Genomic DNA, 16,290 nt, shown 5'->3' with positions numbered 1-16,290 from the left:
AATAGTAGACAATGAGTGTCTTTATTTACATCGACAGGGTATTGTAACTAACAAAAAAATGGACACCATGGATTTACAGTGAAGGAAAACCTTTCACTTTGTTACAGTATATTCTGAAATTCAGCTTTTTGTCTCATGTCCCACAATCCTTTGGAGCAGTGGTTCTCAAACCTTTTCAAGTCAAGGACCCCCAAATTGATATGTTTCGTGCCAGGAACCCCCAGAAGAGAAGATTTATGTTAAAAGAAATTCAAAATTATTTAAAAAATCTATTTAAAAAAAAAAAAAATAGCAGATATACAAGCTCGCAACGAGGCTCGAAGTTAACGCGCTGTGAACTTGTAGATCTGCTGTTTTTGAATAGCCAACATACTGTATAAATGGATAAAGCGGATAAAATGGTTGTGACGCTATGTTAACTACTTTTGCCGGGGACCTCCTGGAACACCCCCCACAATGACCCCACTTTAATTTAAAAATGACTCCGGTGCAAAACGAGGCCCGCTCCCCACCGCATGCTTGTCTAATGTCTTTTTCATTTCCTGGTCAGAACTTCTCGAGGGTGAAGATGCAGGTGACCATGTCTCTGGCCTCTCTGGTGGGCAAGTCGGCAGACTTCAACGAGGAATACCTGCGCCGCTCGCTGCGCACCATCCTGGCCTACGCAGAGGAGGATGTGGAAATGCAGAACACACAGCTGCCTTCACAGGTGAGTCACACACGCACAGTACAGCAGTGGTTCTCAAACCTTTTCATTTCAAGGACCACCCAAATTAATATATGTAATTGGCCGCGGGCTCCCATCTCAAAATGTATTGTGCCAGGGACCCCAAAAGAGAAGATTCGCGTAAAATTACAAAACGTTCCAAAATATCAGATGTACAAGCTTGCAGCGTGTAACGAAGTGATGCACTGTGAGCTTGTATATCTGCAATGTTTTAAGGCATACAGACCTATTTATTATTATCCAACAATTTAGCGTCTGCAAATAAACAAGACTAAAAAGCGACGCAATTACTTGAGACTAAACGTTTGGTGATGCCTCATCCATTCATTGCAAAATCGACCAGAAGAGAAAGGGGGGAAATAATAACTGTGTGAAAGGCAGCCGCAAACAGAAGGGTGTTTTAAAAGGCGATCTAAAAGAACTAAGAGTGGCAGCCGACCTGTTTATATGATATAAATGTAAATATAATAATTACGTTGCGCCATCGCCTTGATATAACCGCGCTAGTGTGTATGTTCTCCTAGGAAACAATATCCCTGTCAAACATTCTGTCACTCGCGGGACTACGAGCCAATGGGACGCCGCCTCTGACCCTTTTGCGGCGTTATTTGAAAGCACACGTCAATGAAGTATACCTACTATGCTGTAGCATGTTGTGTTGGTATCAACAGGTTGATGAGCTTCTGAGGAACCTGAACAGTATTTTATCAGACACAGTGAAGATGAGAGAGTTCCAAGAAGATCCTGAGATGCTTATGGACCTCATGTACAGGTGAGACACATCTGTTTGTCTTTTGTATCTATCTCACTGCCTATTTGTCATAATTATCCATCTGACTGTTTATTCAATTTATCTGTCTGTCTGTATATCGATCTGTACAGTACTGTATGTATGTCGTATCTGTGTATCTCTCTTTCTCTCTTTCTGTCATTGTGTCTCAGTGTTTCTCTCACTGTCTGTGTCTGTTGCTCTGCATAGCTCTCTGTCTATACTGTTTATACTCTGTCTCTCTACCATGTGTCTCGTGTCTTGTCATGCCGCTGGTTCTTATTTCTCTGTGGTCTGGGCTGTTTTGCTTCTATTTGCTGCCCTCACTATGGCAACCATGTGGTAGCAGTTTAGCCCTCTGATCTAGCTTTGTGTATATGCAAATGAAAAAATGGTGTGTGTGTGTGTGCGTGTTCATGTGGTGAAGAACAGACACAAAGACTGCATACATGTGTGGTATGTTGATGTAGGCGCCTTCCATGCATGTCTGCTAATGTCCCCTACTACAAGTGTCATTCATCATGCAACTTTCTGTTTTGATTTTAGTCACAGTCACCTGATATCCGTGCTAGTGTGCGTGCGTGCGTGCGCGTGTGTGTGTGTGTGTGCGCGTGCGTTTATGCATCTGAGCAGAATAGCTAGTTAGCTTGACGGACTCACCTGTGCTGTGCTCACCCTGACGTTCTGTCTTCAACTCCCAAACACTCTCAAGTCATTTGTGTAGGAGACATTTGGTCTCCAGATGCATACATTTATTCATACCCAAAAGTATGTTCACTCTGCTATAAATGAATTCATTCACGGGCCCCGCCGTATTATACGCTTGTCGCTCTCCTAGTGATTATTCGTGCATTATGCCAACTGGAAAACCATTTCCATATTTTTATTGCTCATGACAAATACATTAAGACTGCCTCAGTACACAATCCAAAATGCCCATAACACTCCGGCACTTAAAACACACATACCATTTCACTTCAACACTCACTCTCAGACACACACCCATACACAAACACACCGATGTTATATTTGACATTTGGTGTCCAGATGCTTACATATATTTATACTTAATTATATGGACTCGTATGGCTTGAATTAGACACATTAATTCACCCCTTTTTGTATTGTGTCCTGTTTCACTACTGTTTATGTAGTCATAGGAAGGCTATCTCTATCCTTTTTGTTTAAGTTTTGCCTTTTTGTATGTGATGTAGTGGCTTAAAGTAGTGTATTTGAGGCTATACACCCCCCCCCCCCCCCAAGAAGAAAAGAAAAGGGGGAAAAAAGAAACACACCTCCCTCTAGGGAGTCGCTGATATGAAAAAAGAAAAGGGAATGGCCGATATGAAAGCCAATTTAGAAAAACACCAGGGCTGATACAAAAAGCTTGCACTGTGGTTACAGATCCTAAAGGACACAATATTTCACATTTCACAACTTTGACATAGTGTCGTAACGTTGAACATTTATTTTTCTATGAAATTCCCTCCAAATGGACTCTTGGCCGTGACTGCTCTGACAGCTGAATGCAATCGAAAAATACAGGAAAAATAAAATAAACCTCTTGTGTACATACTGTAAGTAGCGCACGGGGAGCATCCATAATAAAAGCCATAAGTCAATGCTGATGACTGCCTGATTCAACCCACCCCAGGATAGCCAAGGGCTACCAGACGTCCCCCGACCTCCGTCTGACCTGGCTGCAGAACATGGCGGAGAAGCACAGCAACAGGAAGTGTTACACGGAATCTGCCATGTGCCTGGTCCATGCCGCTGCCCTGGTGGCAGAGTACCTCAGCATGCTGGAGGACCACAAGTACCTGCCTGTGGGCAGTGTCACCTTCCAGGTAGGGGGTACAACACACACACACACACACACACACACACACACACACACACACACACACACACACACACACACACACAGACACAGACACAGACACAGACACACACACACACACACACAGAATGTACAGAAGCAAGAACCTTGCATGCAGGTTGGTTTAGACTAGAATGCAAAGTAAATTGAGCTTAATAGGCACATATTGTATTTGTATTTATTGTTTAAGAATTGAATTGCCTGCAGTGTTGCCACAGCTTTATTGTAAGGGCATGTGACAAATGACCATGAAATCTAAGAAAATAAAAATAAATACAAAAACTTTGATTATGCCACAGATAGGGGACCATAGATTTGCTTGGTGTGGGTGTTGGGTCCTATGCACCACACTGCATAATTCCCCTGCTGCTGGTGGTTCCCTCAGCGGCCTGTGTGTCCAGATGGGGGAGCTGTACACTCAAAACGTAGCCATGTACACTGTACTGTAACTAATGGTCTGTTGGTACCACTGCTTAACATGAATGCATTTGTACCAAGATACAGTAGTGACTGGCTAGGAAATCAGGTGCACAGCACACGCTGCAGTTTGCAATTTGTAGCAAATTTCTACGTTTTTTTCTTTTCTTTTCATAGTAGGGCTGCAACTATGATTAATACTGTGTTCTTTTTATTGTGTTCTTTTTTACTTAGTCACAAAACGGTGTTGTGCAAGAATTGTGAAAATAGCCGATCTTCAACGCGTCACATCATGAGCTTGTAGATTGGCTATTTTTGTGTGTTTCTTTCCTTTTTTTTATTCAATTATTTTATGAAATTAGCAGTTCCTTTTTATTTTTATAATCGATTCAATCGATTAGTTTTAACTTTTACACCCCTAGTAAATAGCTTGTTGATATCAACACATTGAAGTTATCACTACAGACCTGAAACGTCGGATCTGCAGTGGTCTGGTAACATCAATTTGTTGATATCAATAAAAGAACTAAAGGGAAAACCTATTGCAGCGTGTGTCCTGATTTTCCTGCCTGCTACATGAGTGGTTCTTCTGGGTCAGCACCTCTACTTATGGCCTACCAAAGACACCAGTGTTTGGGCACTGTCTTCAGCTGAGAACAAAATAGTGACAAACAGATCATTCATGAGTCATGCTTCTGCGGGTCCATGGGAACAGACTGTCCCTCTCACCTGAAAACAAACAATGTCTGTGAGTCAGTGAGCTGCCACACATAGACATGAGCACTGCTGTGGGGCTGGCACGGCACAGGACATCCTGACCTGTAGCAGTCAGTGGGCCATCGATCGAATGATTATCTGATTAGTTCCATTTCCCACTGTAGGACATCTCCTCTTGTGCACCCGTGTGGGTCAGCTGGACTCAGCCCATCGATCATTTGATTAATTAGGGCACTAGCCGATTGATCAACTGACTGATTCCTTCCACAGAACATCTCCTCGAACGTGCTGGAGGAGTCTGCCGTGTCGGACGACATCCTGTCCCCGGACGAGGATGGGGTGTGTTCAGGACGCTACTTCACAGAGCATGGGCTGGTCGGGATGCTCGAGCAGGCGGCAGAGCTGTTCAGCAGAGTAAGGCCTGCGATGACGTAAAATTGAAATGAATATGTAGAGGATTATCTTAAAGCTGCATTGTAAACCGCACCGGTAGTAGCTACGTTTGTCACGCCTTGGCTTCCATAGGGTGTGTGTGAAGGGGAGTGGGAGAGTTGGCTTGTTTTCACACACGGCAGTATAATTCCCCTTATTTATCACTAACTACCACGTATCACATAATGAGGCTTGAAAGTGCTACACCAGTCATAGTTTAACCTCATGAACCTTAACACAGTGGTTCTCAAAGTGAACCAGGGGTCCTTGACGGGGTTCCAGGGGGTCCCCAGCTAAATTACAAATACCTTTTCATGTTAAACGTTCCCCTTTGCATTGATCCATTAGATAAAATGTTCCCTCATGAATAGCATCGTGATTATTCTAACCGTCAGTATTATGATTGTCTTGTTAGGGGAGCCTGTACGAGGCAGTGAATGAAGTCTATAAAATCATCCTCCCAATCCTGGAGGCACGCAGAGATTTCAGGAAGCTTACATCCACGCACGACAAACTGCATAAAGCCTTTGATAACATCATTGAGAAGGTATGTTTTTTTGTTTGTTTTTTTGCTTATGTTTCATCAGGCAGGTTAATTACTACACAGCATATCTAATTTAGAATGATAAGGTAAGACACCTACTGGCTGTCAATAAAGTTATTTGAAACAGATAGCACACTGAATATGACACTAGATGAGCTGCTATCTTTAATGTAGTTTCTTAAAATTGTAAAATGATAAAATACTAAATGTTCTTTAATGTGCAATATGAATCTAATTCTTTCTTTCTTCCAGGGACATAAGAGGATGTTTGGGACTTATTTCCGGGTGGGTTTTTATGGAGCCAAGTTTGGAGACCTGGATGAACGAGAATTTGTTTACAAGGAACCAAGGATCACACATCTGCCTGAGATATCCCAAAGGCTAGAGGTAGGTGCATGCACAGTGTGTATGATTCATGTGCATGCATGTGTCTGTGTTGGGGGTGATTTGTGCAGAATTCGACTTTCTGTCATCCAACTGCTATAATAAGCTGAAATAATGTCCTTGAATGTAATACTGTCATACGGCTGTAATGCAGTATCACTCTTTATACTACATACCATACTTAATATTAAACTATATCACTGTATGCCCTGAATCTAGACCTTCTACAGTCAGTGTTTTATACTTTATATTAAACTACAGTATATCACTGTATCCCCTGAACCTAGAACTTCTACAGTCAGTGTTTTGGAGAGGACTCCTTGGAGATGATCAAAGACTCTATACCAGTGGACCGGAACAAACTCAATCCCAGCAAGGTAGTTGAGAGAGTATTATAATGAATCCTCTTGTATTTAAAGGTGGTGTTGGTGCTATTTTGTTGTTAAAATAAGTGTTAAATTGCTCTGTATTCTGATAGTAATTATTGCTATATAGTGTTTGATTGTATTAGATTGGTATCTCAATCTGAAAATGTATTTTATGTATAATAACGAGCTGGAGAACACCCTGTTACTGAACACTTTAACAATGTTTACTATAAAAAATAAAAAATAAAGTACTGTACATGCAAATATCACTTACAACCCTTTTAATCTACTGTTGCAACTGTTCTGAAATAACTCCTTACTTACTAAATGTACATTACGGAACCATTCAATGACCATGTATATATACTGGGTAGTAGGTATGTTAATGAGTAACCATTTAACCATTCATCGATAATACGAGTTGTAATCGATGAATACTCGTATAATTAATAGTTTATTTTCATTAGAAAGCCAGGCTACTGACTAAACACTGATTTAAGTTGTATATTTACCTTGTAGGCCTATTGTGCTGTATTGGTAATTTATGAATGGGTCACACAGCAGATATCCGTCCATTGCCAATTGTGCCTTTCCTTATTGATTAATAATGATTAATCAATCAACAACAAATTTTAATTAACGATTATGTTTTTTTTTTTTTTTTAAATGGCCATTCCTATTGGGTAGTAATAATAATAAACCATCTCCAAATACAGGCATACATCCAGATCACCTTTGTGGAGCCCTACTTCGACGATTATGAGATGAAAGACCGGCTGACCAACTTTGAGAAAAACTTCAACCTGCGACGCTTCATGTACACCACGCCGTTCACCAAAAGCGGCAGGCCGCGGGGCGAGCTCAACGAGCAGTACAAGAGGAAGACCATCCTGACCACCATGCACGCCTTCCCGTACATCAAGACTCGCATCAACGTCATACAGAAAGAGGAGGTAGGCTTACATTGCCTCTGTGCATAACACAAAAATGTAATGTATGCATGTATGGTTGATATTTGTGATCTATGCTGCAATGCTTTGATCTTTGAAACCGTGGTTATAAGCATGCAGCACTCATGTCAAATATTTTTATGTTGAATTGGAATTTGACTGTGGTTTCTAAAGTTTGAGCCTAGAGCCTCAATTTTATTGAACAAAGGGATGTGCCCTTATCCCTGTAAGATGTTCCTGTACTCACATGTCATTGTAAATGAAGTAACTCAAGGCCTAGGTTCTTCTCTTCTCATTTCTGGCTTTCAGAAACAGAATCGTCTTTATTGTCACATCACAGGTTTACAGGTGTAAAGAAGTGGGTGAAATTCTTTTTTTCGAGTGCATTTGTAGTGAGAAGACAGAGGATAGAGGTAGGGTAGAGCAGGAGAGTTATAAAGAAAAGAAAAGAACACAGGATACAGGAGTTTCCTTACAAATCAGGATCCAACTGGCTCATATTGATATTGGATGACAGTAGAAAACATAATTTTGGAACGGAGTGTCCCCGCGAACAGAGTTTGGAATCACCCACCATGGCATCATTTTACAACTGGCCCATTTTCACCGTTCTTTCTGTCTTGTCTCTCCAGTTTGATCTGACTCCTATTGAGGTGGCGATTGAAGACATGCAGAAGAAGACTAGAGAGTTAGCCATTGCCACACACAGAGAGCAGCCAGATGCTAAGATGTTACAGATGCTGCTGCAAGGCGCTGTGGGAGCGACCGTTAACCAGGTACAGTTACGGAGTGGGGAGCGCTAGCTGTTATTTACTGTTTCCCCATCTAATCCCTCCTTGTCATAACACAAAGCACCTGCTCTGTTGAGATCTATTTAATTCAATGAACAAAATGATTGGCAAATGATCTGTCTTTTGAATGATTGCCCTCTGCGTAGAAACCACTTTGTTTTTTTTCATGATCCCAGAGGGATTCTCATTAACATGTCAGGGGCAGATAAACCGGCCTCTACCTGTATTTATTGAAGACATTTACAGTTTCCATAGTGCAGTAATCACAGAGCACAGGTGGGGAGACGTGACGTTGATTGCACATCAAAGACCTCGGTCCATCCGCTGCCCCTAATCCCCCCTCCTCTCTGCCTTCTCTCCTGATTTAGTTAAAACATCAATTCGCATCCCCTTCTCCCCTTTCATGTTCCTCTGCCGCATGGCACACTGCTGAACTGCAGGTCTCTTTGATCTGATCGCTCCTAGCGCCTGTCGGCCGGCATGGTAAACGTTGGAGTAATGACAGAGCTAGCTGCTACAGCCCCCCCTCCCCCACCCATTGCTTCATCTTCTATATTCTAAATCTGACAGGTCCCTTGTTTCAACATGAGGGCTATATACTATATCTATATATCTTTATCTATCTATTTATCTATATCTATATATATATATATATATCCTATATTAAATACTGGGAGGGCCGGCCGGCATAATACGGCCACTTCACTCTGACTCAGACATAGCCATAAACAAACCCGATACTCCCATATATAGGCATGTCACTATGTCTCGGGCAGAACCATAAACAAACCTGATAGACCAATATATAGGCATATATGGAGATCCGGTTGGCCAGATCCACAGATCCGGCCACTATGCCATATATGGTCATGTGTATATATGGGACTGGCCGATTTCAAACTTGGCTCGCGCATCGGCAAGGATTCAAGGGAGTGCGGTGCCCGCCGTCGAGTAGATCGGATATGCGGTTGTCCAGAACCGCCGATCCGACCAATATTATGTCCATATATGGGCATGCCAATAGGCATATACTGATGACATCAGGGATCTCCATATATGGGCATAAAAGGGACAAGGCCTTACAGATACAGAGATCGGGACACAGACAGACGGGTACAACGGGTACTCTGACAAAGCCCCCGACACTATGACTCAGACATATCGGCCGGATCGGCAGTGCGACGTAGGTGTGAGGGTCGCGTAGCTGCCCGAACCGCTAGTATATATACTGTATAATATGATGTTCAGCAGCAGCCCCTGTAAACATGTAACTCTTGTCTGTAATCAGCAGAAGAGATATTTTTGTTTTGTTTTCTGGATGTCTGTCCAGGGTTCAGACCAAGAGAGCTGTTAGTAATGCTAATCAGCTCTGTTTAAATGTGTCTGTCATGACAGTGGGTGCATGAGCCTCGCTGTGGTTTTATGATAGGATAACAAGATCTCACACAGGGAGGACAAATGGCAGGTCAGCACGGGGGTGTTTCATGTGTTCATTCGAAATCTGGTTCTTTGCTGTAGCAGTTCATCCACTTACTGTAGCAAGCCATCTTCCTCAGAGTGAAAGAGAAGAATTCTTCACCCTGTTCTTTCCTTACACGCACTCACATGCACAACAGTTGAACTCCCTCTTTTTTTTTTCCATCTCTCTCTCCCTCGTGTCCTCTGACTTTTCCTTTCTCTTTCTTTGATTCCCTCTCTTATTTTTCCTCTCTCCCTGTCCTGCTCTCAACCGCTCCCTCTGCAGGGCCCGTTGGAGGTGGCCCAGGTCTTCCTGAATGAGATCCCAGCGGACCCCAAGCTCTTCCGTCACCACAACAAACTACGGCTGTGTTTTAAAGAGTTCATCATGAGGTACGATCCGGTCCAAATCCAGAGCCAGTCTAACGTAAATAACGTGTAGCGACAACTCAGAAAAGTGGGGGAAAGCCCTTTGAACCTGTGGTGGACTAGTATCCAAACAGACTCCGCCATCATTTTTATTTCTACCCTTCTTTGAATTCTCATTCCTCTTTCTCTTGATCGTCACTAACAGCTCACATTAGATCTGTAGGTACACTATAAAATCCTGAGTGTTCATTTCGGATCCATTTGTACACTTTTTGACTCGTTGAGTTAAATGAACACTCAGGATTTTACCATGTAAAGAGGGTACTGTGACTGAGAGATGTGGCTGATAATATACATTAAATAGTTGATGATACTTCAGGGAAGACTGACAGGTATGATGAATGTGATTTATTATAACTCATCGTGACAGGGTGTCTTTTTTCATTTCCCATATGACATATAAAGATGTTTTTCCCCCATAATATTGCTCAGCTGGTTTTAATTTCAATGCAGTTGCAAAACATGATTGTTCCCAAGAGTTGTTTGAATATATTTTTGAATATTCAAAACATCTGAGTGTGTTTATATGCATGTGTGTATACATCTACGTAACAGGGAAATCTGTTCATTTTAATATCCTTAGCTTACAGTAGATCACATTCCAGCTGTCTTGATTGCTGCGAGCAGGCCAGCAAATATTTACTGTAATTTCCAAAACATTTACGTTTTTCCCCTAATGCATGCAAGGTGAGACCTGTTTCTACAGTATGCCAAGACTTAACCTTTCAACTATGCCATGTTTTTTTTTGTTTCCAAATTGAATTATGGAAATTATTCTTTCCAGTCATCAGCCTCATACGTTAGAGCTCATTTTTCAAATGTCACCCATTACTGTAGTCCTGGTTATTTCACTGTGTAATGTTTTATTCTTATTATTATTGAGGCTGTCTGTGTGTATGTAACAAGTAACTCTGCCCGCAGTGACTCTATACACTGTATCAGCATCATTATAAAGGGCAATTTTGTAGATCTTGTAGATCTGCTATTCTCACTGAATGTTCGCCCCATAATGGGGACGCCAGGGTTCATGTGGTTAAGCCCTTTTGCCGATGGACTAAAAAAACACTAACTCCCACTAACATCTGGCTTTTGTCTTTACTGAAAGAGGTTTCAATTGACATTCATTATCAGGACAAATGACTCGGTAGTCACGGGTATTTATTGGCCCCAGCTCCGATCGGCATAATGGAATCATTCCTTTTATTTATTTCTATGTTATTGTTTATTATATTTAATATTTGTATTATTGTTAATGCTACAATGTCTGAGGAACCACAACAAAATAATTTGACACTCGGGCAGACGCGCACATTTTTGCCCTTTTTGTGGACTGTGCGATGCTACTGTATGAGAGAGCTTCTGATTTGAGGGGAAGAGGAAATGAGTACAGGGAGCACGATTTGTTCGAAGTAATTCAAACTTTTTTGTAATCAGAATCCTCTATTATGGGTCAGATATAACAAGGAATTACCTGGCAAGTAAATCTTTGAATTTATCAAATACAATATCATTCACAGACTCACAGTCGCATTCTGTACATTGCAAGCCAGGAAGTGAGTTAATTAAACATCCGCAGATGGAAAATTCTCCTCGGCAGTCTTGTGCTGTTCATAGACGACGTGCACATATACTGTATACCGTTACACAACATTGCCGTTCTCCATATTACTCTCATTAAAAGCAGAGAGATAAACTCGGACATGTGTTTGCAATCTTCACCGTCTCTCGGCTTTCCTGCCCACACCAGGATTTGGCCATTATACAGTACATGTCATGATGGAACACCCTCATACCTGTCCTCTGTGCTAACTTCAGACCCTGTGGTGTTCAGCTGTCACCATGTGCTCTCCCCTTCTCAGCACAACGGGAAGAATAGGATTTTATTTCTCAGCCATTTGCGACCGTGAAAATGTATTTCGTTCCACTGCTATTACAGCCGTCTTGGAAACAGCCCTGTAGGGAAGACATCGTTAGGTTCTCATTATAGCAGAGAATACTTGGGAACTACTAACAAGGTCGTTCCATATACTGTCAAGCACATTGTTAACCCTTAGAGAGGAATTGTGCACGAAGTATAGGTGGTGTCATGTAGCCATTCATTAATTCATTAATTCATTTATCCATCCATCCATCCATTCATCCATCAATTCTACCATTCAACTAGCCATTTTTCACTTATCCCATTCAATCCGGGAAAGCATCTGTGTCATTTTTACATTTCTTTGGCTATTCAAAAATAGCAGATATACAATCTCATAGTGCAGCACAGAGTGCCACACTACGAGCTTGTAGATCTGCTTTTTTTGAAAAATCTTGAACATTTCTGCAAATCTTTAAATACATTAAAAAAAAAAACTCAAATATTTGCTTCTGGGAGTCCCTGGAACAAAATATTTTGATGGCCGGTTGGCGACCAAATACATATAATTTTGGGGGTCCTTGACATGAAAATGTTTTGAGAACCACTGATATTATAGCAACATAATTTTTTTTCAAAAAAATGATAGGATTTAGAAGACATTTTTTAGAAGCGGGTCTTCAGGTCTTAATGGATTTAACCTACCTCCTCTCCTCATCTTTCCTCTCCTCTCCTCTCCTCTCCTCTCCTCTCCTCTCCTCTCCTCTCCTCCACCGTGTAGGTGTGGGGAGGCGGTTGAGAAGAACAAGTACCTGATCACACACGACCAGAAGGAGTATCAGCAGGAGCTGAAGAAGAACTACAATCGCCTGAGAGAAAGCCTGAGGCCTATGCTGGAGAGGAAGATCCCTGAGCTGTACAAACCCATCATCAAACCACGTCTGGAGAACAGGTAAATATCTGTAGACAGGTGTGTCCTTTGAAAGAACCATGGACACACACTTGCAGTCAATCTGTACCGTCAAAAAAAGTTCTCTCTTCCTGTACATCAACCCATACTATCACTGGTATGCATACAAAATGGAGACGCATCTACTAATCATTCCAGAAGTGCATCCTTGAACTAATCTTCGTCACTGCACAGTGAAATATGAAGTGTTAATTTAAGACAAATCTATTAATTAAAACCCAATTTTCACTTCTACATCATCTCCCACTTTGCTGTGACTCGGCACCAAAGACACTTTCCCTTTCTGCCCGCTCTGTGTGACTTGGACAAGAGAGACTTTGACCATTATAATACATTGTGTGGTTGTTGGAAGACAATGCTGAGAGTTAAGCTCAAAAATAGTGAAAATAGCAGATCTACAAGCTCACAATGCGTCGCATCGATATTGTAGATGTAGACCAACTATTTGTCTTACAAAGAAGTATATAGGGCTCAAGTGGTTGAGAAAATGATCCCCTCTTTTTTTTTATTGAACCCTGCTTTTTCCCAATGTCAGTCACCAGATAGAGGCATGTTTTGATAAAGACCGATGTCTGGCTAATTGTCCATCATCCACGCCATGTTGCTTTCAATCAATCTGAGAGCATGTTGTCTTAGTCTATGTAATGCGTGTCTTTTTTGGTCTGACACGTGAGGATTTATTTTACCTCGCTGTCATTTTGTGCTCCTAGCATACCGTGCAAACCTGATATAAACGCCCCCCCTTCCCTTCTCTCTCTCTCTCTCTCTCTCTCTCTCTCTCTCTGCCTGTCTCCTTTTTACCGACTCCACCAACTGTCTTCACGCCTAATCTTTTGTTTATGTCTCTCTGCTCTTCCTGCCTCCTCCTCCTCCTCTTCACCCCAAAGGGATTCCTTCAAACGGTTGAGTTTCCGCAGAACTCAAGAGGAGAACTCCTGAGATGCGGTGGCTCATCTGAGCAAGTGCTGCGGAAAGGAAAAGGGAGGATGTCACCCAGCAGAGAGACGGGAGGAGAACAGATAAGATGAAAGAGGAGAGGACAGAAGAAAGGGACGGCTTGCTGGAGATGCCCGGCTTGCATTGCTGTGTGGGGTTGAGCAGTACAAACGTGTCTGTCCACAACAACACAATCTAGTTTCTAAGCCCACATTCTCTAGTTTTTTTTTGTTTTAAAGGTTGCTGTGTTTTGCTTTATTCTCGTGTTTTTCTTTTTTCATTCTTACTCAGTTGTTTGTCATAGGAAGTGAAGGAGGAAGTGGGATAAGGACATTACGTAACAGCAGGGATGGAGATTGTGAAAACAGTGTGGCTTATTCAAAAACGTCAGTGTTTCTGTTCTTGCTTCTATTTTGTGTTGACTTTTGGGATGACTTCAAGTCCTGATAATGCTGCAAACTTACCCTCTACACAGCAAAAACCTCAGTGTCAATTTATTCATTTTAAACTCTGAGGATTTTACTGGGTACCTGTAGGCGGGTTGGATGAGGATGAGAGTAGAGGTCCTTGCTGGCTCAGGGACTTGTGTGCCAATGATGCCAGTACCGTGTGTATGTGTCTGTGTGTGTGTGTGTGTGTGTGTGTGTGTGTGTGTGCGCGTGCAAGCACACGCACACACCTAAGCTTATGTCAATGTGCGCACTCAGAAATGTGAAAAATAAATGTGTGTGTGCATTTGAATAGTGTAATGGGAATATGCATATGTTTTGCTTGCGTGCCGAAGCGATTTTGTACTAAATGATTGATGTCAAATGAGTCTGTTGTGCCCTCAAGGGCTTCTGAGCACCCACCCCTCTCAGTGGCTCTGGATGGTACCTGTATGTGCCACTCAGCGCAGCAATTCTATGGATGGAGGATTTCACCACAACAAATTCCTGCTTTGATTCCCGAGTCCATACTTGATGTAATTTTTTGTTGGAAACAATATCCTGTGTAGATATTAGCAGAGTTTTAACTTATTAAAAGTGAACCAAAACAATTCACTGAAGTCAGATATGGAATTGGTCATGGTACATAACTTAGCTGTATGTTGATAAATGAGGCTTATCTTTAAATCCACATGATAATATATATAATGCTGGTTATGAATTAGATAATTACAAAGAAAATGTTTACAAACTTTGAGAGGTTATTTTGCATTTTATTCTATGGAAAAGAAACATTTTTAGATCAATGGCAATAAGCATTTTATATTACCATGATTCTTGTGTCACAGTGATGCAGGTCTCAATACATTCTGAGTAAAGTTGTACATAGCAGTGTTGTCTTAATTGATTGTAAATAAATTGGTTGTTAGGATATTTAGACCTAGTGCCAAATTTAAACCATTCTTTGTTAACCAGAGCTGTGATGTTTTATGAGTTCGTCATCATATTGTGCTTTCAGCATACATTCCAAGATAGAAAGCTCTCTACTTGGCAGTAAATGTCACATTGCATTCCATTTAGGTTTCTGTTATAGCCTATAGAGGCCATGTTTTTTCTCCACCTAATACAAATGTATAGGCAATTGGTAACGGTTTGTTATAGTAGTGGCGGCATTCAAGCACTGGAAACTGTACATTTTTCCTGTTATTTTTTTATTCTAACATGAATTGTATGTGGAATTATAATTCCTTTTCATGCACAAAATGTCAAGGTCAATCACCTAAATAAAACTTAATATATACAAGTGTTGTACTGCAAGTTCATCAACTCAAACACGTTTTTAACAGCTAAAGCTTATGGAAAATGGTATTGTATTGCATATGATCTGTAGTGTGTATAGCACAAATTAATATGAAAGTGGCAGACTGTATGTATATACACGTGAACTAATGATACCATTTAAAAATGTTTCAACATCTCCATATATATATGGTGGTGTGTGTGTCAGTGGTGGAAAAAGTAATACTGCAATGTAGAAATACTTTTACTTGTAAAAGTCCGGAATTCAAAATTTACTTGAGTAAAAGTATTTGTATCAAAAGTACTCAATGTACCAAAAGTAGAAAGTTATCATGCAGAATATCCCATTTCACAAGTTTTCAAATGTATACAAATATTTTGAAAATAGCCGATCTGCAAGCTCACAATATGTCGACATATTGTGAGCTTGTAGATCGGCTATTTTCAATTGGCCGATACGTATACATAGATAAATATAAATGTCTATTTTACTGAAATACTCCAGTAAAGGTACTTTACACCACTGGTGTGGGTGCGTGTGCGCGTGCGCGTGCTTAACTTTCCAGGAATAGAAGGATGTTTTTTCCAGATTAGGCTTTAGCTTGGAATCACCACCATCTAATGAGCACAGGAGTTAACCTATATGAAGAATAAGGTAATATCAAAACCTAGGACTCAATCATGACTCGACCGGTTGTGCTGTGCATAATATTCTATAACTCAATGATAATCTTCCATTTATCCTTAAAAAAAAAAACTACAAGCACTGGCCGTCGCTTAAATATGACGACATACGTGTGTGCCGAGGAAGTAGATGCATGCTGGATGCAGGTCGGTACATTTCATTCACACTTTCAGTCTCATGGACCCTAGTCTGTCTGCTGCTCGATGCAGTGCTGTCTGTCAGGCTGGCAGCTATACAGTACATTATTTA

At 41.2% G+C, this 16,290-nt stretch overlaps 1 protein-coding gene across 4 annotated transcripts in view; it reads left to right on the top strand.

Moving 5' to 3' along the window:
• Positions 1 to 15,354, top strand: part of dock8 (dedicator of cytokinesis 8) — a 78,565-nt gene extending 63,211 nt beyond the window's left edge. For all 4 annotated transcript variants that reach the window (XM_084056007.1, XM_084056006.1, XM_084056008.1 and 1 more), the window contains 12 exons: positions 551 to 709; positions 1,399 to 1,499; positions 3,151 to 3,343; positions 4,780 to 4,923; positions 5,357 to 5,488; positions 5,738 to 5,872; positions 6,157 to 6,246; positions 6,954 to 7,190; positions 7,820 to 7,963; positions 9,723 to 9,829; positions 12,505 to 12,675; positions 13,581 to 15,354. In XM_084056007.1, the coding sequence (XP_083912133.1) occupies positions 551 to 709; positions 1,399 to 1,499; positions 3,151 to 3,343; positions 4,780 to 4,923; positions 5,357 to 5,488; positions 5,738 to 5,872; positions 6,157 to 6,246; positions 6,954 to 7,190; positions 7,820 to 7,963; positions 9,723 to 9,829; positions 12,505 to 12,675; positions 13,581 to 13,632 (1,665 nt within the window). In that variant the 3' untranslated portion in view covers positions 13,633 to 15,354. The remainder of the gene's footprint in view (positions 1 to 550; positions 710 to 1,398; positions 1,500 to 3,150; positions 3,344 to 4,779; positions 4,924 to 5,356; positions 5,489 to 5,737; positions 5,873 to 6,156; positions 6,247 to 6,953; positions 7,191 to 7,819; positions 7,964 to 9,722; positions 9,830 to 12,504; positions 12,676 to 13,580) is intronic.
• The last annotated feature ends 936 nt before the right edge of the window (positions 15,355 to 16,290 follow it).

Source organism: Gymnoscopelus microlampas, assembly GCF_963454915.1.
Source record: "Gymnoscopelus microlampas genome assembly, chromosome: 4".
Lineage (NCBI taxonomy): Eukaryota > Metazoa > Chordata > Actinopteri > Myctophiformes > Myctophidae > Gymnoscopelus > Gymnoscopelus microlampas.
This window is presented reverse-complemented; position numbering and strand designations above follow the sequence as displayed.